This window comes from Polyodon spathula, chromosome 6, assembly GCF_017654505.1.
Source record: "Polyodon spathula isolate WHYD16114869_AA chromosome 6, ASM1765450v1, whole genome shotgun sequence".
Lineage (NCBI taxonomy): Eukaryota > Metazoa > Chordata > Actinopteri > Acipenseriformes > Polyodontidae > Polyodon > Polyodon spathula.
The window spans coordinates 5,520,186-5,543,084 of NC_054539.1; the positions used below are offsets into that span (position 1 = coordinate 5,520,186).

The 22,899-nt window shown below is 36.1% G+C and overlaps 1 protein-coding gene across 6 annotated transcripts in view; it reads left to right on the top strand.

Moving 5' to 3' along the window:
• Nucleotides 1–22,899, top strand: part of LOC121316720 (protein quaking) — a 149,995-nt gene that overhangs the window by 41,065 nt on the left and 86,031 nt on the right. For all 6 annotated transcript variants that reach the window (XM_041251829.1, XM_041251830.1, XM_041251827.1 and 3 more), the window contains exon 2: nucleotides 1,919–2,061. In XM_041251829.1, coding sequence (XP_041107763.1) covers nucleotides 1,919–2,061 — 143 coding nt within the window. The remainder of the gene's footprint in view (nucleotides 1–1,918; nucleotides 2,062–22,899) is intronic.

Below are 22,899 nucleotides of genomic sequence, written 5' to 3' on the forward strand. Positions count from 1 at the left end.
AAAATGCCGCAGTACTGAACATTTGAATAGTGGCTTATGTGCCCCGGGCAAGCATTTCTACATTATGCTATCCAGATTTACTCCACAAAATGAACATTGACTTGCTGTGTATGCTGTGAAATTATGTAATGCATTCAAAGTAGTGCAGCATCACCTTGATACACAGTATTCTACTATTCCTTAAGTTCTGAGCCAGAACATTTTCTTTTAATAATCTTTTAATAACCGTTCATATTTTATTTGGGTCTTATATTCCTGGAATACTGTTTTTCAGGTGCTTTGATCTAGGTTAAAATTGGTCATTAGTTCTAGTTGAGAGCCATAGCCTAGATCAGCCTAAATGTCTTTATGCCAGTAAGCGCCAAAGCCAGCTAGTGAACTCCTGCTCTGTATTCCCAGCAATACAAAAGGAAGCTTGGTCCACAGTTGGTGTTCAGTAGAAGATGCTGGCTCTTAGTGACATAAAGAAACGGGAGGTTCTGTGTAATATATTCCAGGGTGTGCAACTAGAACAGAGGATCAGCTTCTGAACTCAAACCGAGCTCTCAGTCAATCAGTAAGTCAAGCTTTATTTTACATAGCGCCTTTTAGAGTGGTTTTAAAGCGCTTTACAAGATAGTGAGGAACAATGCATAATACATTAAATACAGTGAAATACAGGGCATAGTACATTAAATACAAACAGTAAAAAACAGTGCAAATATATTAAATACAGGGCTAGGATGTGAGTTCTAAACATTGTGGATGCATGTGTTATACAGAATCATTCATAAAAGATGGAGTGAAAAACCTGAAATAGCAATTTAGACAACAGCTAAGTAGTGGCTTGATTAGTCAAGTTTAACATGTGTTCCAGGTCTTTAGCTGTTGATTATGTAAAGACACCTATAAAACCTGCTGGATAGGGACTCTCCAGGACCAGGGTTGGAGACCCCTGCTCTAAATGAACCGAAACGCACTTCAATCCACATCAAAGGGGCAAATGAACTAGGTGTGAAAGTCCCCTTAATAAAAGGGTTTTCTGAAAGGGAAATGTTATAGTTTGAGAATATTTTCAGTAAAAAAATAAATTAAGAAAAGTATGTTATTTTTTCTATTCTGCTGAAAATTCTGTTGCACCCTGCATTGCTTCTATATATTTCTGTAAAATGTTGAATTTACTGTTCTCAGAAAACACAGATGGTACATTAAATAATATTGATTCAGAGAGGCACTGAGGCATAACTAGATTAATCTTCATTGTCATTAGTGCAGGTAACATATGGACATCTTTGTTCTGTACACATCTCCACAGGCAGTCACCCATGGTCTGACCTCCTTGGTTTTAAACAGTGCGGTCTAGTGTGAAGTCACAGCATGCAACTTCTTTAACTGGGTATCTGAAGTTGTTTATTGAATAAGAATAGTGTATATTTAAACAGAAGCAGTATGTAAACAAAATATTACGACTATAGATACCTGTATTCCTGTTTAGGGTAATTTGCACAAAGAGGGTGTAATATTAAAAAAAAAAAAAAAAAAAAAAAAAGTGATCATATTGGTCCTTTCTGATATATAGTTTGCCGCAGCTGAAATGCTTAATTGTCTCAGAAATTCAATGACAGTTAGCTTTGGTATATACTGAAAACTTATTCAGTATATACAGTACATAAAAGAGATTGCTTTAAGAAGTTACAGTTTTAGTTTCTGTGTGTATGACTGCGTTAGTTGTTCAGTCCTGCACATTTTTTTTTTTTTTTTTTATAGATTTAACAATTCAATTTAAAAAAATTGTGATATTGTGGGGTCTTTAGACTGTATTTAGAAGTGCACTAGCAGTATGTTGGTTGTAATTTCAGCTACTGTATTTAGTCAAATACTATATAGTAGTACAGGTGAAAAGACTTGCTCATGATCCATTTTTTCTGTTCTCTTTCAGAAATAAGCAGAGTGCGGAAGGACATGTACAACGACACATTAAATGGCAGCACAGAGAAGAGAAGCTCAGAATTACCTGATGCTGTGGGGGCCATTGTACAGTTACAAGAAAAACTTTACGTGCCTGTAAAAGAATTTCCAGACGTAAGTATTTCGACCTGTGCGCTGGTTACAGGCGTGGAGAAAAATACTGCTGAATACATGTTGCTATTAGATATCAATTATACTAAATATTAATATATAATATATTAAAAAAGTTTTCGCTATGTAAGACTCACTTAGTCATGTTCTTTCTTCTCAGCAGTATAAACACAGTATCTTAAGGCTGCCAGTGCGCTACTTTATTAATACAGTTTGTGAAAAACAAAGATTCTTCATACCCCACTCATTACTCCAGCACTTGTGAACATCAAGAACTTTACTACGTGCGGAATGTTTTCAGGGGTGCTTTAGGTAACATTAGGAAAAATGTGCTCACTCCAGTCAAGGGGGCTTTTGTAAAAGGAAACCTTTACAGAGGACCACTGTCTACAGAAGTTGTGATAATGGGTTGATGGGAATGTTTTGAGTATGCTGCTGTTGGTGTAATATGCAGTACTGTAGTGATGGATGTGTTAAAAGGTACTCAATACTTGGTTTAATATGATGACTTGCTTATCGAAAGACTTTTTTAAACAGTTTTTTAATGGGACCAGTCCATTAATGTTACACAGTTTTGGGGTTAGATAGTAGGTGCACGTTGATTACATGTTTTACATGGCTTGGCAGTTTGAAAGTTGGATTGTTTGGACTGTACAGAATGCCATTGAAGGTGTTTTCTGCTCGGATATGCAGTAGTTTGCTGAACTTCAACAGAAACAAAATATATAGATTATTATTGTCTTTACAGTTTTGTAATGTACACATTGATGATTGTTAAGACGTGTTCAGTAAGGGCTGCCTGTTTCTTTAATCTCTGTAATAATCAACCCCACCACTTACTTAAGCCCCTTTTACACAAGGAAGCAGAACAAACTCAGGTCCGATTGATCCCAATTAACTTGTTCCATTACTATCATTCCTCCTAAAGCAGCAGTAATCTCGACTTTGCAAGGACATAGACATTGATTAGGATTACAGACATGCTTTGGGAGAGACTCCAAAGAATCTCCGCAGCTGGATCCTGACATAAGCTTTACAACATGTTTAGGAAGATGAAACAGAATTGCAAACAAATCAAATCAAGTAAAACATATATTTTTAAAAACAGGCAGCAGGCATTCACCTTAACTGCGTTAGCAAGAGAGCTATCAATACAACATCCATATTAGGGAGTCAGGTTAAAAAGAGTTTGTAAGTTCGGTTTGTATTATTTGTAAGTCGTTATTGTTTGTGTAGATTTGCCATGGATAAAATGTAAAAAAGAATAGTTTCGTCCTGTAAAGATATCCAGTGTTATACTGTACTGTTGTACATTTGCAAGGACAATTTCTTCTTTCCCGTCAGAGAACATTCTTGGACAGCCCCTTTAGTACTTTTTTATGAAAACCGAAATGAAAAAGCATACAGTACAGTATATAATAAAACCAGACCTTCCACGGTTGTCTAAATGTGCGTGTAGGTTAATTTGAAATTGGATATTTATATAGCGTAGACTGTAGACCTATAACACAGTTTAAATTTGGTTATTTCCATTTTGCTGTACAATGTCATTCTTTTCTTGCTTAGCAAGATCATCATTCCACATGTTTGTTTGCAAACAGACTTGTCAAAGAGCTATCAAGGGAAATGTTCTCTAATTATTTTTTTCAATTAATTTAAACATCTTGCGTTCATTACATTTCTTGAAAGCCTAACACAAATATGTTGGTTACTTAAAGTAGTTTTCCCTGAGAAAGTTCACAAATCCATTTGTTTCGCAATGTGGTTTGTCATAAAGACATAGAAAATTGGCTAAGCTTATGGGTAACCATTACTGTACATTAGGGGAAATCCTTATGTTGCTTTTAGCGCCAGCCTTTCTGTGGGGCTGTTTCTGTTTGTGTTTCAATTTATTTGCGAGCTGCTGATTAATATTATGGTGCTTCGTTTAGGCAGCTCTTAATGAAGATGGATTCATACATTAGATGACACTTTTAGGCACTGTTTTTCTTTACACACACACACACACACACACACACACACACACACACACACACACACACACACAGACACACACAAGTTTAGATGCTTAAAGATGTGTTGCTGCCACAGTTCCCAAAGTGAAATGCCATGCTTTCTTTCAATGTGAAATACTGTGTTGCATGTAAAGCTACTTTTTAACTAAGGTTGCATTTTTCTGACATATAGCAAACTGATGTATCATGTAGCATACTATTAATATTTCCTGAGCCTGTTAATGTTTAATGCCTTAAAGACAGTGAGCACTAATCCATGGAGTTTAGCAATTGATAGCAAGTGCATTGGATGCTTACGTTTTTATTGCAGCCCGGTCTATGTAAACATGGTCTTTTCTAATTTGAATTTGACTCTCTTTCTGTATCATAACAGACTCAGAATTTGTAGGCTTTCTATAGTTCCAGGGAAAAGGCTACAGCTCCCAGTAGCTGATTCCTGTATTTTACCCAGCTCTGACCCATGCTTGAGGTCGCACCTCCATATTGCAGCTGCCCCCAGACTAGAAGGCAAGATCCTAGGCTAAATTGTACACACTGTTCCTACCATCAGATAAGGCTCACATGTTCACTTTTGAGTGAAGAACTTGTTATAGCAAACTTGGATTTACATTTTAAAGAACTAATTCTGGTATCATACCAGATTAAAAAAGCTCTCAGTTTTCATGTAGTCTATTACTATTTTAATTCCAAAGCATTTGGGGAAGCAGCTGACTGTCTCGCCAAGTCCATGTAACCATGGTTTTATTTTGTCTTGCTTTTGTAAAGTGTTTCTTTAATAACTGTGCACGTCAAATCTGCATGACAGGCAAAATTAATTTGTTTTTTTCATTAGCTAGAGCCACTTAAAACATACTCCTATCGTAGATACTGCTTCAATCAATAAAACAGGTGGATCTAAAAAAAAAAGATGTATACATTATATTTACAATATATTCTAACATTGCCTTTTTTAGTATGTAACCATGGTAACTGCTACCTTCTCCGCCACAAACCTTTTCCCACATATTTGAATGCATTTGGTGATATTAATAAAGATTTACAATAAGAGAGCTCCTGAAAGGGAACGTTTAAGGCAAGCATTTAAGGACAGTGGATTTAAGCCCACCGCTGTTTAGATCATTATAAAAGACCTCAACGGCAAATACAGCTATGTCCAAAATTTTGCATCACCTAAAATTTTAGGATTAAGACATCATTTAAAAAACAACAACTATATGAACATAATTTAGATATTTTACTTTACATCAAGTAATCAAAGGAACTACAAAATGATCTACCAGTAGTACAGTATTTCATGTTAGATTTCAAAATGTCATTTTCCAATTTTTGTCAATTTTTAGTTACTTCAAAATCAGCCACCTGCTTGTAACCAGTCTCTGTTTTGTTTCCACCTGTATGAGGAGGTTGCAGCCCTCGTCTCTGGTATGCATCAGGTTCTGTGCACAGCGACTCTCCCAAATGGGGCATTTCAAACAACCCCAAAGATAAGGCCATGCTTATTCCCACGAGAGCTCCACATTTGACTAGAGGGTGAACTTGTATTTGCATTAGCAGGTCAGCATGCATGAGCAAGCATTACAAAGCTTGAAAGCTTCCAATCTTTGAGCTATCTCAAAGTCACGTTTATGTTATGTTTATTTTTTTAAAGTTAGACCTCAAAAGAAAAATATACAACTTTATTTGTCTTTATTGCAATGTACACTGCATGTACAAAACATTAGGAACACCTAATCTGGTCTGATGAATCCCGGTTCCTGCTGTTTCACGCTGATAGGAGGACTAGGGTATGGAGAAAACCACATGAGTACATGCCTCCATCATGCCGCGTGTCAACATTGCAGGCTGGTGGTAGTGCTGTGATGGTGTGGGGTGTGTTTTCATGGCACACATTGGGCCCCTTGATAAAAGTGGAACAAAGTTTGAATGCCACAGGATATCTGAACATCATTGCCAATCAGGTGCATCCCTTCATGGCAGCAGTGTATCCATCTGCTAATGGATTTTTTTCAGCAGGATAATGCCCCATACCACAAGGCTAGGATTGTCCAGGAATGGTTCCATGAGCATGCCAGTGAATTTAGCTTACTGCAGTGGCCTGCCCAGTCACCAGATCTCAATCCAATTGAGCATCTGTAGGATGAGATGGAACGAGCTATTTGGAGTAGAGATCCACTACCAGCCAACTTGATACAACTGTGGGAAGCATTGGAGTCAACATGGGCCAGCATCCCTGTGGAACGCTTTCGACACCTTGTAGAGTCTATGCCCCGACAAATTGAGGCTTTTCTGCAGGCAAAAGAGGGTGCAACTCAGTATTAGGAAGGTGTTCCTAATGTTTTGTACACTCAGTGTATTGCCCTGGAAAAATAAAAAAGCAAAATATCTTTTTGGCAATCAGCATCGTGATAATGTAGTCAGCTTGGTAATTGCAAGAGGGCTGTTAGCACTGATTAATGATAAACTTGAGCTCCTTAAACCCTTTTACGGCTCTTTTGGTAAATTTGAAGAACTCTGTAATTATCACATCCAAAGCACAGTGCCCCCTCGAGTATTTGAGGGGAGAGGGGGGTGGCTGGGAGGTGGAATCAGAGGCCAGGAAGAGCGATAAATAGCTTGTGCATACATTCTGGACAGCATATTTAAAAAGCATTAGTTAATCTAACTTGTTGATTTAACTCAAGGATTACCTTTGCATCGTGAAGTTATTTGATAAACCTGTAATCAGTATAAATAATATACATTTCTCAACCAGTACAGTATATTCCAGAAGCCAGATCAATGCTATAGTTCATATAGAGCTAGTATAATGCAGCACAATTTCATAGTTGGAACAAAAGGAGTACAAGATGTGAAAGTCTGGGTTCAGTCCAGAATCTGAGCAGCCCTGGGAAAACATGAATACAAATGAATGAACTCATACTGTATGTGTGTGTGTGTGTGTGTGTGTGTGTGTGTGTGTGTGTGTGTATATATATATATATATATATATATATATATATATATATATATATATATATATATATACACACACACACACAGCTTTGGCTTTGATTGATAGAGATATCATTAAAAAATAAATTTAAAAAGTATGTAAAAAAAATATTTACATCATGTAATCAAATAAACTACACAATGACATTGCAAAACTCTACCGGAAGCCATAGTAGTACAGTATTTCATTTCGAAATGTCACTGTGGCAGAGCACAGCTCAGCTCTTTAGAAATTGGCAGGGATGGGGTTAAATTCCCCTACCTGCCTGGGCTGATTGTGTTCAGGTGGCTGGGGTTGATTAGATGATTAGTTTAATTAACGATCAATCAGCGCCCAGCCACCTGACATAAAAGGAGGCCCTCTGCTTAGGAGGGAGCTGAGGAAGCAGGTTGGTGTTTTGGTGTTTGTAATTTTTTGAATGTTTTGAATCCAGTGAAGGCATTGCACAGCCTGGAAACCTTTATTTTTGTGAGTGTATTTTTGTTTTATTTGTGTTTAAATTGCTTTGTTTTGGCCCTTGTGCCCTTTCATTTTTGTGTTTATAATAAAATAGTTATTTTTTTGAACTCCAGACTGTCTCTGGGCCTCTATCCACTCACCAGCCTGCTACAATCACATTTTTTTGTTTTTGTCAGTTTTTCATTAAGTACATAGAAAAGTACAAAGCAGTATGTAATTTGATATGTTAACATAACATTATTTAACAGGTTTCATTCGACTTTAGTAAGCAAGATTAGTTCATTTGGCCATAGCTGTGTACTATGGCTGTACCACTAATTAGCATTGTCTCTGTTTAAATACTTCTTAATGTCCACTGGGTAGACAGGACTTCGATTTAAATGTCTGACTGGGGCATTGGGTTAGCTGTGCTATCAAAATCACTTCCTGCTGCCCCTGATTTTCCTTGGAGGTCATTAGGTCCAAGTTGCTTAGCTTCATGTGTTGAAGCAGAACCACATCACATTAGCAAATGAGAGGCTGCAACTCAGTAGACAGTAATTAATGCACCAGATGTATTCTTGATATCATGTTGCCTTGTCATTGTCAGCTGGGAGCCAGGTACTTTCAGAAAACAACTCATGAGTTTGTTTTTTTTGTTTGTTTTTTTTTGCAAATAAGAAGCGAATGTTTCTTTGTGTATCTAGTATGAAGAAACTGAAGTAGTGGTGTTGGATTTTTATGGTAACTATTTTTAATTTTCTATAGTAGTTATTCCATTGATATCTAACGCACTTGGTAAACAGTAATTCAACACTCAAAAAATTATATTCTGCCATGACTTCAGATTACAGTTATAACGTTATACCAAACAGAAATTTTCAGTTTTCACTCATTATAAAGTCCAAGCCCCTTTATCAATAATATTTATATAAATAATCATTTTAGGACTGATTTACTGTAAAGCCATAAATATTTGTGAGTCTTTTATTATGTGTTTTTCATGGATGAAAAAAAAAGCAAACATTTTTGGCACAAATTCCACTAACAATACCTACTTCATATACTGCAACAGGTCACCAACATTTCTGGAGCAAAATAGGTTTTATGGGTGTGGTGCACCAAATATTTTGCAAATATTTATGGCTTTACTGTACACAGTTGCAACAACTTATAAACATATTTGTTTATAAGTTAATAGCCTAATGCAGAACAAAAGCAATATAGGATTCCCCATTAATGTTGTTGAAGCTGACACCCTGGGATCCTTCAAGAAGCTGCTTGATGAGATTCTGGTATCAATAAGCTACTAACAACCAAACGAGCAAGATGGGCTGAATGGCCTCCTCTCGTTTGTAAACTTTCTTATGTTCTTATCCGTTCTGGGCAATTCTTGTTGCCAATGTAGAATGATGTATGTTTCACAGGAAAAGCAATGAACTGGTCCCATTCTAAAAGGCCTGTAGCCCTGTCAGTATTTTCTGGTTTCTCTGAGTTTACAAGTATCCAAATTCTCTTGCCCCAAATATAAACACATTCTTTCAGCACACAGAACCACACCCTAAGAAGGCAACTCGTTCACATACAGATTATACAAAATAAATATTATGCGTGAAATTAACTTATTCCAATAGTACAAACACGCACACAGAGTGTTCATAGTCATAAATTATTATTAGAAATATAGAAAATGAAGTTTATTCCCAACACTGGTATATAGTATACAAACCAATAATATCCAATGGAACTTATCTTCATGCATTTAACAGCACATGTAGTAGTAGAAGATGCATGATATTGCTTTATTAGCTAATGCAGTACATGCTGAGACACAAAATTAATGGCACTTTGCATGTATTTCAATTGTGTCGTTTTAACTTAATATCTTTTAAATGCTATTGTAGCTTGGAGCTTTCAAAGTGATACTACAGTAGAAATTATAGCATCTTACATAAATGCAAATACTACTTACGGTTATTTCTTTGTGGGTTATACAGTATGACAGCAGTAAAAGTTAGTCTTTAAATGGTGTACACAAGTATCATATTAAAGATGTACAGTAACACAGTATTGGCAAATGTAATTTCTGGTATGATTAAATATTGTGCTGAATGTGGAGTGGTGCAGTGCACTTTGCTGTTGTCTCTAGGAATCAGAGATTGTGCAGGTTGCTGCCCCAGGATTAATGCAAACATTCAAGGAAGCTTGTGTTTCTTACTGCACAGGGACTGCCTTTATGGGAGCAAAATCTGTGTTGAGTTGCCGTAATAAAGTGCAGTACTTACCTAAAACGCCTCCTAATGTGCTATTGGACCTCCATTCAGCATATAGTATTTCAAATAATAAAACAGAAGAAAAAGGTGGAAAATGCTACTGCTATTATGAGGTAATGTTTTAAAGAAGTAGTTTAGTCCCCCTTTCTTTTGTTCGAGGATACTTTCAATTTGGCTACAAAATGTGCAAGCCCTTTCAGCCTTTTCCACCCTGCATTCAAACTGAACATGCATGTGTCAGCTTGAGATTCGCCATGCCACATTGAAGGTTCTGTGCTGGAGCATTGGGGTTAATGAATGTTATGATTCTTTTCCTTTGACCTTATAGCGCAGGCTGTTTGGAGTGATTTCCTCTCCAAGTGTTGTGACATTGTTTTAATTGAATGAATCTGCAGAACTGGCATGATAAATCAACAGAGAATGAAATTGTAATGAAATGCAAACGATATTAACTTAGAAATTGGTTGCAGTAGGCAAAGCAGCTGGCTGTGATTAATTTTTTTTTTCATTTCCCTGTGTAATCGGTATAAGTGAGGAATGACCTTGGTTCGACATGGGAAATGCATGATAGTAATGCCTGTTCCTGTTATGACAGATACCTTTTTTTCTTGAGGCATTGAGTTAATTATTATCAAATTCATTGGACAGTTTTGAACAATCAACGCATGCCCTTAAGTAAATCAGAAAATCAAGTACTTTAATGAATGTTAATATTCTTTAATAATACAAACTGTTTTTTTCTGTAATTGTCAGTGCAGTGAAATATATAATCATGCATGCATTTCAACTAAGTGCACTTATAAATTAGCACCATTGTGTATACTGACAATGGATGATAATTTATGTTAACACTGTTCAAAGGAGTAACATTTCAATCAATAACTGATTTTTGATGTTGTTTTGTTTATGTGCTGTTTTGAAATTGTTTCTCATTTCTACGGCACGGGAATCCTGTATTTCGCTTGTATCATTTTTTAAATGTTTTACAGTATATTTCTAGAATTAATAAGAGCATATTATATATCCTACATATATCTATCCATGTGCCCGTAATGTTTAAACAGATCATAAAAATGCATCAGTATTTCCTTTAGCTCTGGTAAACTGTAATCGTTGTATTATTGTGTTGACCTCGCCCAGGCCCATCTGGACTTTATGATAAGAAATCTACAGTGTATGGGAGTCAATGCAAAGTCCTCTTAAACACTATAAACAAACATGTGTGTGTGCGTGTGAGTGTGTGTGTGTGTGCGTGTGCGTGTATGTGTGCATGTACCTGTGTTCCTGTACCTCCTTGACTCTGCTGAGATGAGTGGTGTTGTCAACATGTTGAGGAATGTTGACAGGCTGTGGCAGACAGGACACATGAGGCCTACACACATGGATAGGAATAAATGAGATCAGGGCTAAATATACAGTGCAAGGTTTGTAATGTTCTAGCAACTGGCTTAAACCCTGCTGTTTGACGGTATGAGAGCTGTGACCTTAAAAAGGAAGAGAATGCAGTGTGACTCTAAAAGAAGCAACTGATGTAAGTATCAGTCTGCCCAATGACAGTTAAGGTCAAAACCCTTTTTTTGGAAGGACAAGTGCTCGAATCCAAAAGACAATGCTTCTGTTTCCATCGCATTTTCATAGCTCTTCGGTTTAGTCACACTAGACAGCTACCTGTCGCTGTGGGAGAAACAATAAAAGACAGACACAAGAAAAATCACAATCCCACTCGTCGACAAAAACATGTCAACTATTAGATCAGAGTCTGTTTTAATGATCCGACCAGCATTGATTTAACTACTATCAACACCATTTTTATGTATTCCTTGGTCAAGCATCAATGGTATACTGTATTTTAACCTTGGGAAGTCCAGTTCAGTCATCGCATCATTAATAACAATATCAATAGTCAGTAAGTCCCTGTGAAACCTACAGAAATAATCCATTTATACTACATGTTTGGGAAACAATGTTTGAGTAAATATTGCCTGCTTTATGGCAAGTCAGATGAATGGAAATGATAAATTTAGATTTTTATTTTTGACTGATTCAAACAGATCACTGTGAAGTAAAAAGCTTTTTGGCAAAGTAATAAGTAGCGCGCAGGTGTAGAGCAGGTGCAGTGCAGGTGCAGTAATTCCACAATGAAAAGACAGACAACAAAGTACGGGTGAAATGAGTTCTGTTTATTTGTAATCCAATGTTCTGGTAACCGAGCAGTAAATAAAGAGCTTGCAATACACAGCAACGTGTATTGCACAGTAATGAGAAAGGGTTGCAGTCCTGCAAATAATAAGCACAGTACTTAAGGCAATTAAACACACAAAACACAGTCACAAGTCCACAGTGAGTGCTGTAGTGCTTGTGGTGAAATACATTTTATTATTTATGTAGTGCAGTGTTGTCCGGGTTTAGTGCTGACCATGGGCGACAGCTCCGCATCATGTTAGATGTCTAGTCTAACAAACAAACAAATAGTACGTTTTAGACAGACAGACAAAACAAACAAAACACTCACGTTAGTTTCACAATAACAGGTCCTTTCGGTCTTAGCGTAACCATCACAAGGAACAGATTACCTCACTACGTCCCCTTTATATAGCGTCAACCATGACCCCTTGGTTAATGAGTGCAACCACACTTCCAATCCGCAGATACTACACCGTTAACCTTCTGGGTCAATGATTTAGTGTACCTGTCACAAAGACGGCCAAAGTGGGCAGCGTCAGAACCAGGAAAGGAATACACACAGACAGGACGGATGAAATGAAACAATGATGGCGCCTACTTGCGCTGGTTTATTGCAAAATAAAAAAGGGTTGAACAAACAAAAACAGGACACGGCACTCTACGCCAAAATAAAAGAGACAAACAAAAACAGACTATACTTAACAAAACGGTGTTCGGACAGACACACTGACAAACACGGTGAGTTTTGAATACACAAGTATCGTGCTGGTCCCACCAGCACGCAATAGCAATTGTTGTAAACGATTTCTCCTCCTCTCCCATTCTCCACTCACTAAACACCCAACCGCGAGTGGGTGAAAACATGCTGCTTTTATGCAGCTGTACCAAGACTCGATTGCTAATCAATCATTCAATTGGAGTCTCGGTACAACTGCATGTGAATTAATAAAGTGCAATTCCCCGTGCTCACGTATGATTACTTTTTACTTGCACATGAAGTGCTGTGCAATCCTCATGCCTAAATACAAATATACATTTTAAACACTTGTGTTACCCAGACCGTTTTATATCCCGTGTACCAATGACTATACACCAACATTTAACACACCACACGCAACATATAACAGATAATATACACAGGGGCGGGCACTTTGTCACAGTACTGTAGCTCCGTCCCCTTTCAAGATGGCTGACTTCTGCCTAACCCTGGGAATGAACTGTCAGACCATCCAGTCCAAGCTACTCTGTTTCCTTTACACATAGCCCTCGCAGGTTGGGAAGGAGATCTAACACCCAGAATCATTCGATCTCTGTCACAAGCTTAAAGCATCAATTTCCCTAGAGAGGCAAACAGTCTATTTCAATTGAATTAAACACTCTTAAGTACTCTAGACCCAGAGGAGCCGGTAAATTATTACCCATTGCTGGTACATGTTAGCCTGGTCTTTGCATACTTAAACTTACATGCAAGTGGCTTGAAATGTAACATTTACCCCAAAAGCTCTGCTGTGTTGTAGCATAGGCAAGTATAGTAGAGTAGGGCATAGTTAACCATGGTAAAGCTCAGTAAATGCATCCTATCTATGAGTGCACCCTATTCATGTACAGTATACAGTACAGGGATTGCTTGACTAGAAATGGGTTTTCGATTAATTTAATTGGATGTTGTTATTATTATAGAGACCTGACAGTTTTCCTGCCTTTATGAAAGTGCATGCATTGAATCTGGCACTGGGCCACATGCTTTCCATCAGTTTGAGACTTTGCATTATTTCCCCCTATTCTAAGAAAATAAATATATGTTTCTGTATTGACTGAGTTTTTAAAAAAAATTATTATTTTACATTTTTATGCCCCTAAATTGTAGTGTATGTGTTTTGTATGAGGAAGGGGGAAGTGCTGCTTGCTGTGTGACAGGTTACATATATAATTACCTGCAGACACATTCAGGTTATCGGGATTACAGTAATTAACTGTAATGAGACTGTAGAAAACCATTTTTTCCTCACACCTGCAAGTGTTTATTTGTTTTTCCCCCATTTCATTCTTAAAATACACTGCACGTCCACACTTTTTTTTTTGGTCATTTTTTCTAAAGTGATTTCCTAATAGTAAGGCACAAAGGTTGAACTATTTCTATTAATAACGCTCATGCAGACAAATGTGCCCTTTTCAACTCAGCTGGGTGACAAATGATTTATGTGACAGCTGACAGATTACTAAAACAACTCTGCATCCTGTGTATTAAAAAGACACAATGTAATTTCAGCCTAACCTCTCTCGCATCACATGCCCTCGATGAGGTGAAATCCTGCTTTTATCCAGGTTGCCTGCCCACCCCATTCTTTTGCTAATCACACACAAAGGGTGTTAGAAACGCGATTTTAATCGTACACCTCGTATTAATTTGTGGGACCTGGGATCTTCCTTTTGAGCTCTAATGTCCTCTGACAAAAAAGTGCTTTTGTTACAGCATTGCGCTTTTCTGGATAATAGAAATATTACACCTGGTCATTACATGATCATAATAGGTGTAATTACATGATCATAATAGGTGTAATTACATGATCATAATAGGTGTAATTACATTACATTAGCATTCTTTATGTGATCACTGTTTGTCCAGCTGATCCAATGAAAGTTAATAATTAAATGCTGTTACTGTAAATGAACCAAAAGAAAAGGAAAGCTATACAAAATGTTTTGTGGGTTTTTTTTTATGTGTACTAATCTTTATGGATGTTTCTAAATGCATGCTGTAAACAAGACTAGGTTTTCCATAAGTCTGACACTGTCATAATATGGGTCAGAGTAAAGTGAAGAAGCTAAGAAAAACAAAATAATAATAATACATAAAAAATAGACATCTGTCCTACAATCTTGCATCATTGTGGCTTTTTTTTTAAATCTATATATATTATATATAATATATATATATATATATATATAATATATATATATATATATATATATATTATAATATATATATATATATATATATATACCAAAGCTACTCTTCGAGAATAATTGACGTGCACCCTATATTTCCCCCAGAATATTATATATATATATATCATATATATATATATATATTATATATATATATATATATATATATATATATATATATATATATATATATATCTATATAGATTATATATATATAATATCTAGATATATATATATGGGTCCATAAAATTGAATCAGCTACAGTGTTAACTTGAATGTTTATATTTGCTAGTTTTTAACTGCATAGTGGTTCCCTTTCAAGTCTGAAATGTGACCATGACCGAATGGATATTTACTCCTAAAGACCCGAATCCTGAATATTGTTGCCAAAGCTGCTCTTTGAGACTGTGACTCTGTCGTGGCCCCCTTCTGAGGGAACAAAATTACAGATCTGTGACGCAGTTCCTTTGTGACTCGGGTGGGGCCACGACTAGGGATGAAACGATAATAAACGATTTCCACGATACGAATAGCTGAGAGCCCACTCTTTCACGATACACCGATTATTACGATAATAGCTGTTGTTTTTCAGTTACTTTTTTTAACTGAATAAAAAGGAAAAATGACAAGTTATGCCTTTTTTTTTCACTGTGGAATATGGTCTGCAACACAAGGAAGCTACAGACTTTAAAAAAGAACTCTATATTACCATCATTAATAGTTGCAAAAAAATGTCTGTCAAAATGGGACTGCAAGCTTTTTTCCTCCTTCTGCTTTAATTACACATTTTATGTATTTAAATGTACTTAGAAACAGCACATAATTACAAAATATGAAGCATCTGTATTTCTTTCAATACATTTAAAGTACTTGCTTTACACACATACACAACTTCTATTTTTTTTTTTCAAATAGTCTGCAAAATAAATAATTATTTTATAAAATAATAATTATTTAAATAATTAAATAAATAATTATTTTGTACTGTACAACCTGTAAGTATGGAATAGAGCAGTATGGGCATGGTGTTCTTTATGCATATTCCTTTTTTGTTGTTATTTCATTTATAATTTAAGAAAACACATTTCAATACCGTCATCAACTCTACCCGAGGTAGCAGGTTTTTATGGTGGCATAATAGCCTATAACGTGTACATTTTAATGGACGTATTGAAATGATATTTTGATAATTGAGGGTGGAACGAAGGACAGTATAGGGAGGGCGCCGCACTGGAAAGAAAAAGTATGTTATTAAAGTGACCTTGCTGACTGCTGACCTTTTTTTTTTTTAATTCCACCTGGTGTTAAGTATGGAAGGGCATGTTCCTGCTTTGGTTGTTGTCACATTCTGTGGATTGGATGTACATTCTATGGTACTGTATTTCCTCGCTATATATTTTTTTGTAGTGAAACTACACACTAGGGCTGTCAGTTAAGCCTCAAATAGCAATCGATTAATTGGGCGCACCTTACATCTTCGGTGCATTCCTCTCCCCGTGACGTTATCATTTTAATACCCTTGCAGTTCAGTAAAAGCTTGTGCACAACAATTGAATGCGAGGGGTAATTACGCCTTGGTAGCGTCAAGAGAAAAAAGAAAAAAAAAAAAAACACAGCATTCGCAACAAGACTAGCAAGTTTAACATGCTATAGGAGTGTTACTAAAATATTTATTCCAAACAGATTACAGTACTTTGGAATGTAAACTATATAAACTAGACACAAGTTTACGAAAAACGTTTTTTTTATTAATTCAGCGACAGCTGCAGCATTACGCATTGCTATAATACTTGTTAATACTGTACCACCTAACCTTCACTATCTGTTACTAGCCTGTCGTCCGCTCTGAATACGAGGTTACACGTTTGTTTGTTTGTTTTGTTTTTTGCACAGTGAATACACAGAGGCGCATACTAACAAAGAATTTTCAAGACTGATTCTCTGGTAGGATGGGACCAGTAAATCAGATGCTAGTTAACACGAGCAGGAGAAGAGCACGCCCACTGCTTGAATGGCAGAAATACTGTAAATAGCAAGACAGGGTGTTCGTTGACAAACTTAAATAATGTTGTTAGCTATGCGCATTACAAAATGTAATTATTGAATCGATAATCCACTATTTATATCCATGTACATAATGAGGAATGGAATTGATCGAAAAATAGATTTTTGATGTAATCTTAGCAGCCCTAGTACACACCGATGATTGTACCCATATTTGAAAAGCATCTGTTCTGCTTCCAGCCACATTTAGTGAATATGTCACTAACGTTTTCTACGATCATCGAATAATTAAAAAATGTTAACGATACGATTATCACGAATATTCGTAATTACAGTATATCGTACTATCGAACAATCGTTTCAGCCCTAGCCACGACTGCGTCACTGGCACTAAGAGCAGCTTTAGTAACAATATCCCGGATTCTCTGTAGGAGGTAAATACCAGTTCAGTAATGGCTGCATTTCTATTTCAGGGAGCCTGCATTCTTATAATAACCTAATGTTTGCTTTATCTGTTCGTGTTCAACACTGTACAAGTGTACCATAGTAGTAAGTGCTAACCTAAAAGAAATGCAAACATTTCAAAATGCAGAAATATATTTGTACAGTAATAAATAATTCCAATCAATAAATAATAATAAAAAATAAATAACACAAGGAGCGTCTGAGATTTGAAGTTTCAAAAAGATTTCACAGCATGTGTCGTCTAAATCTGGACTCAGTGTCCTTTGTAGCCACCACTGTTTATTACAGCGGGATTTAGAAAAGTAAAATTCACAGCGGAAATATGTAATAATAAAGTCTATTTCCAAATCAAAAAAGCTGCTGAGGTGTTCCCTAGTGAGAGCAGCAATTGTTTTGTATCTGTAAATAAGAAAAGGATATTTTACTATTTTCAAGTGACCTGCATGTTTTTTTTTTAATTCCTCAGTAGACCTAATTATTTCAGCTATGGCGCTGGCCTGAGTGACTAGAACACAGCGGCAGAATTCAAATGTAACATTCAGCCCCTGCATTGTGGCTCATCTCTGATGGAGTGACTTATGCCTGGTTCTGTGTGACTAACTGTAATTGAAAGGTGGAGACGTGTGTTTCCCTCTACTAGATTAATTCCGATTTGAGTCAGTATGTGGTATCTTTTGACTTACCACAATATTATAAAGGCAGACTGATAGGTAGGATATGTGTACTGTATTGCACCTGTGCACACTTATTAATTAGCAGATCTCCTGCTGGGCCAACACAACAGTTCAGCACATTGGAGTTAACCTACCATAGCTTAGATTAAGAGCTGTGTTCCCTCTGCTGGAAGCCAGGCTAGCCTAAGTTTGCCTTTGTATTCAGTGAGTTTCACGATTTCAGTAACAAGCACCAGGGTGCCACTGTCCTCTGTAATGAAATGAGCAACTACCTTCTCACCTGTACAGCTCACAGCTCTCTGCTGTGGCGATTAAGACCAGAGTGTAATAAGTGTTGGCTACGTGATTGTTATTTGTGCACAAATGTGGTTCATCACCCTTAAATGGTACTGTATTTGTGTGCAAACCAAAAATGGTATCTTCGACTGGCTATGCTTTGTAAGTGAACCCTTACATGAAGCCCTGCTGCCCTTGGTTAGCAGTGGAGCCTCCCATCCTTGCACACCATCTTCACTTTTAGCATGTCTACATAATTTTGCACTTCACCATATTTCTGTTTTTTTTTTTCTTTCACTTACAGTAAAGGGAGAGGTCATGTGGATGTTCTTTATCTCAGGAATTTCTTCCTTTATTTATCTCAGGAGTTATTGAGTTACCAAGAGTTATTTTACACAATGAAGGCTCAAATTAAATTCTTCTATAGAACACCACCAGCATGCACTACCTTAAGTTCCTGCATTGCACCTAAAAAGAAACACGAAAGAAGCTTCATTTTTGCTTTAATAAATAACCATCTATATATATATATATATATATATATATATATATATATATATATAAGGTAAGCAATTGTCAGTTCACACCAGCCAGCTGGGAATGTGAATATTCACACTTGGAGGAGGATTTATTGCTTTTATACTTCAATGTTACAGCACAATTAACTATAATTTAGTCCTCCATAACAACGATCTTCTCTATAAAATGAGTGCACAAAACAGCGTTTTTAAAACTGTTATTTGAGTAAACAGAGAACAAAAGATTGCAAAAAAAAAGATTTATTATTATTATTATTATTATTATTATTATTATTATTATTATTAGTGCACATTTATAAAAAATGCTTCCGTGAAAATAAACTGAGGACAAAGATCGGGAAAAAAAAAAAATGAGGTGCAATTGTAATAATAATAATAATAATAATAAATAATAATAATAATAATAATAATAATAATAATAATAATAATAATAATAATAATTAGTCTTTCCTCTGTAATTGATTTGAATATTTCCAGATATCGAGCCGTTATTAAAAATGCTTCAGAAGCAATGTGACCGGAAGAGCTCGATGAAGATGGTGAACGAACGTTTCCTGCTGCCGACAGTGTGTTACCAAGTTTTGTGTTGCTCTTCCTTGACAGCCCACAATTGACATCTTAATAAAAAGGTTGAAATTTACTTTAAATGATATTTTGTTAATAGCTGATGGAGTGCTCTTGTTTGATTTGTTGTTGTGATGAGGTTATAAAGATTCTAAGGGCACTTTTCTAGAACTGTGCATTGTCTACTTTCACGTGGTATAAGTATGTTCATTTCATATATTTGCAACTAGCATTAGTCATAAAAGGGGAAATAATAATAGTTGTAATTCGCGTTCCTTGTAAAAATCTTTTTTTAAGGTTTCCTTTTTATAAAAGTTGTCAGCACTTTAGTAAGAGCTAGGCCCTATGTCTAATAATTCTGTATTCACATACTGTATGTTTTTTAACAGAAATTAGCCTCTGTTTTATTTCTGGACTATGACTGCCTTGGGTCTTTTAATAAACTGACTTGCTGCTGTATCCTCCAGTTGTAGCAATTATGTGACAGGTGCTTGCAATTTTATTATTTTTAAGTAAAAATAAATAATTTATGCGCTTTTTCCATTCAGAGTAAGGCTGCAAGGGAATCGGTCATTTTCGGTCAGCAGCAGGCTGTACTGTACTGAGAATGAGAGCTTTTGTAGCTTCAGTAATTTGCTTTGCAAAATGTAGACGATATTCAGAGGGTTACACGGTGAAGCAGGGACTAAGTAGTGCAGAAACCAGAATTAGAGATATGTGCATACACCCATTCAGGCTTCTTCTATTTGTGCACTGGAACTGTGATAGCTCTCTGGTTTGTGTTCATAACACTGTGTCTGAAGTGGAATAACAGCTCCCCTGTCATTTTAATTTAAGCAGCTCAAATCTCTTTTCAAACTTACGATAAGAACAGTATTTATTTTTATTTTTTTTATTGTTGTGACATGCTTAAGAGATCGTGAATTTAATTACAATTTGTGCCACCACAGAAAGAAAGTGTTAACAGAGTTTAAATTGATTGTGGGCAAATTTCCTCCTCATATCAGATAATGAAAGACACATTTTTCAAGTCAAGTAGTGGTTACGTTTGTTAGCTAATGACAAATCCCATGCAGATTTTTTTGTTTTGTTTTGGTATAAGTATTAAATAATTATATTGTGTTCCTCTTGGTAAAAGGCAATATTACGTCTGTTTTAAATTGCAGTTATTTCCGTATGCTTATGTGGTGCCCTACCGGTCTAATTTCAGTGCCTGGGCACCAATGAAGTGATCTATTATCCATGGGAAAATCAAATTAGTCTTTCCATTAGGCACTAGGAACAAAAAGTCCAATTTCCTACATATGAGTTTTGATGAAACACTTTGATTCAGTCACTGATAACCGGCACATATTTTAATGTTTGCAGAATCAAGAGTCATACACATCCTGCACAATTATATGATTTCAGTCGGTCATCCTTGTGATGCAGTGAAGAGAACATTAGGGGCTTCTATTACAAACTACAGTACTACTTTAAGAAGGATAACACTTTTTTTGGTAAAAATGCTGACGAAGAAGACAACAAAAGTGCATTCTACGAATGTGGCCATTAACAAGGGTTTAAAGCTTCTTTGTATATTGGTCAGTGTAGAGACCCGTGGATTGGAATGAACAACTACCCTATCAACTTGCCCTGGGGTTAACGTTGTATATTTGCAGGGCAAAAAACAACCAAAAAACGCACTTGCTTTTAAGATTTAATATATTTTACAAAAGCATAAATAAATGCTACACATTTATTTAAAAAAAGAAAAGAAAAGAAAACACTGGTATGTAATGTTATAAACTGTTTATATATCTGCTTGGCTTGTTTTTTTCTCACAGCTTACAATAGCTGAACTTTTTTTTTATCTGATGAGATCAAATACGGTAGGTCCAGGAAGAAAATAAATATATATATATATTCAGAATATATTCAAATTGTCCAGAACTGTCCTGATACTTAAATTAGTGATGAATAAAAAATAACGTTTGTGTGATTCATAATTGTATTGGATGTAGCGCTCCAGATATACAGTAAAGGGCATCGTGGTGATTGAAGTTCTGCGCTGGTGATGACCTCATAATCGAAAGGAATAGAAAAAAAAAAAAAAAAAAACATGCATGATAAAATAGCCAAAAAATAACCAAACCCAAAATACAGTATTTACTCGCTGGATGCTTTCAAAACAAGCCACATTTGGCTGGAAAAATACCAATCTGGCAGCACTGATCAAGGGGGAGTAGCCTAAAAGTCGCATGCATTACCTATTAAGCGTTACCACAAGTTCAATGCACAAATAAAACGTGATTTTGTATAATTTGCTGTTCCTCTACTTTAAAATGTGGAACTACATCACTGGTCCTGAGTTCTGACAAGCACTTGGCTAAAGCTGGAGCATTTGCAGGTCTCTGGAAACATGAAAAACTCCATAACCAGTCAGGATTTGGCAGAACATATTGAGAGTGTGCCGCACTGTACATGGATACTGCTTCTTGATTACACAAAACAGAGTGCCATACTGAATCTTGACTCCTAACTACAGTAACATTTAGACTTTAAGTTGGTTAGGTATTTGGCAGAACTGGCTCCAAAGCTTTTTCAGGGTAAAGTACTGTAGATACTGTTTAGAAGATGCAGTCCTCATCTTACCACGACAGCATGTAAATTGACTATTAATGAGCTGTAGCTCCTTCCTTTAAATCATTTTGGTGACACTTCACAATACTGTCACATTCTTCCATTAGGGTTTAAATTGGTTTCCCTTTCGTTTTGCTATTGACAAGAAGCATGGCTGTTGTTCTTTTGACTGACAGTTCTCAGAAAGTCAATACATTAAACCCTGTACTACTCAGTGTTCAGCTAATAGGCTGGGCTTATCTGGAACCCCCAATATCAAGAATGGATCTAAAGTGCCCATGATGTGATTCACCGTTTGAAGCATTTAAGGGCATTGTAGTTGAGGCACATGATTACGCTGTGAGATTGAGTTGAGGTGAGGGGTTATCCGAATGTTTTCATTTACTACCTCCTTCATTCAGTGGCAAGTATTCCAATCTACCCCGAGGGAAATTTATAAAAATGCTTTACCCAATATTGTACGCTGCTCTGTTGGGTACTAAAAGTAACAAGAATCCATCCAGTAGTGGCTTAGCTGGATTTTATTTCACATCTCAAAGCATCTGTTAAATTATTGCTTAGAAAAAGGAAGAAAATAAACAGTCTGTCCCTTTATTACTTACCCACCGCCACAGAAAATGCTAAATAATTGTTAATTTTAAATATTCAGTATGCACAGAATTCAGTCTGGGAATTTATTAGACAACAGTCCCTATTGTAATGTCATTCATCAATAGTTCATCCTTTATAGAGAATTTTAAAAACAACTGTGAAATTCACTAAATGAATCTCATTAGAATTTGTATTTAGCTCATTCCAACTGTATAAGTCAATAGAATTTACGTTAAGTCCATTAAATATTAGTCT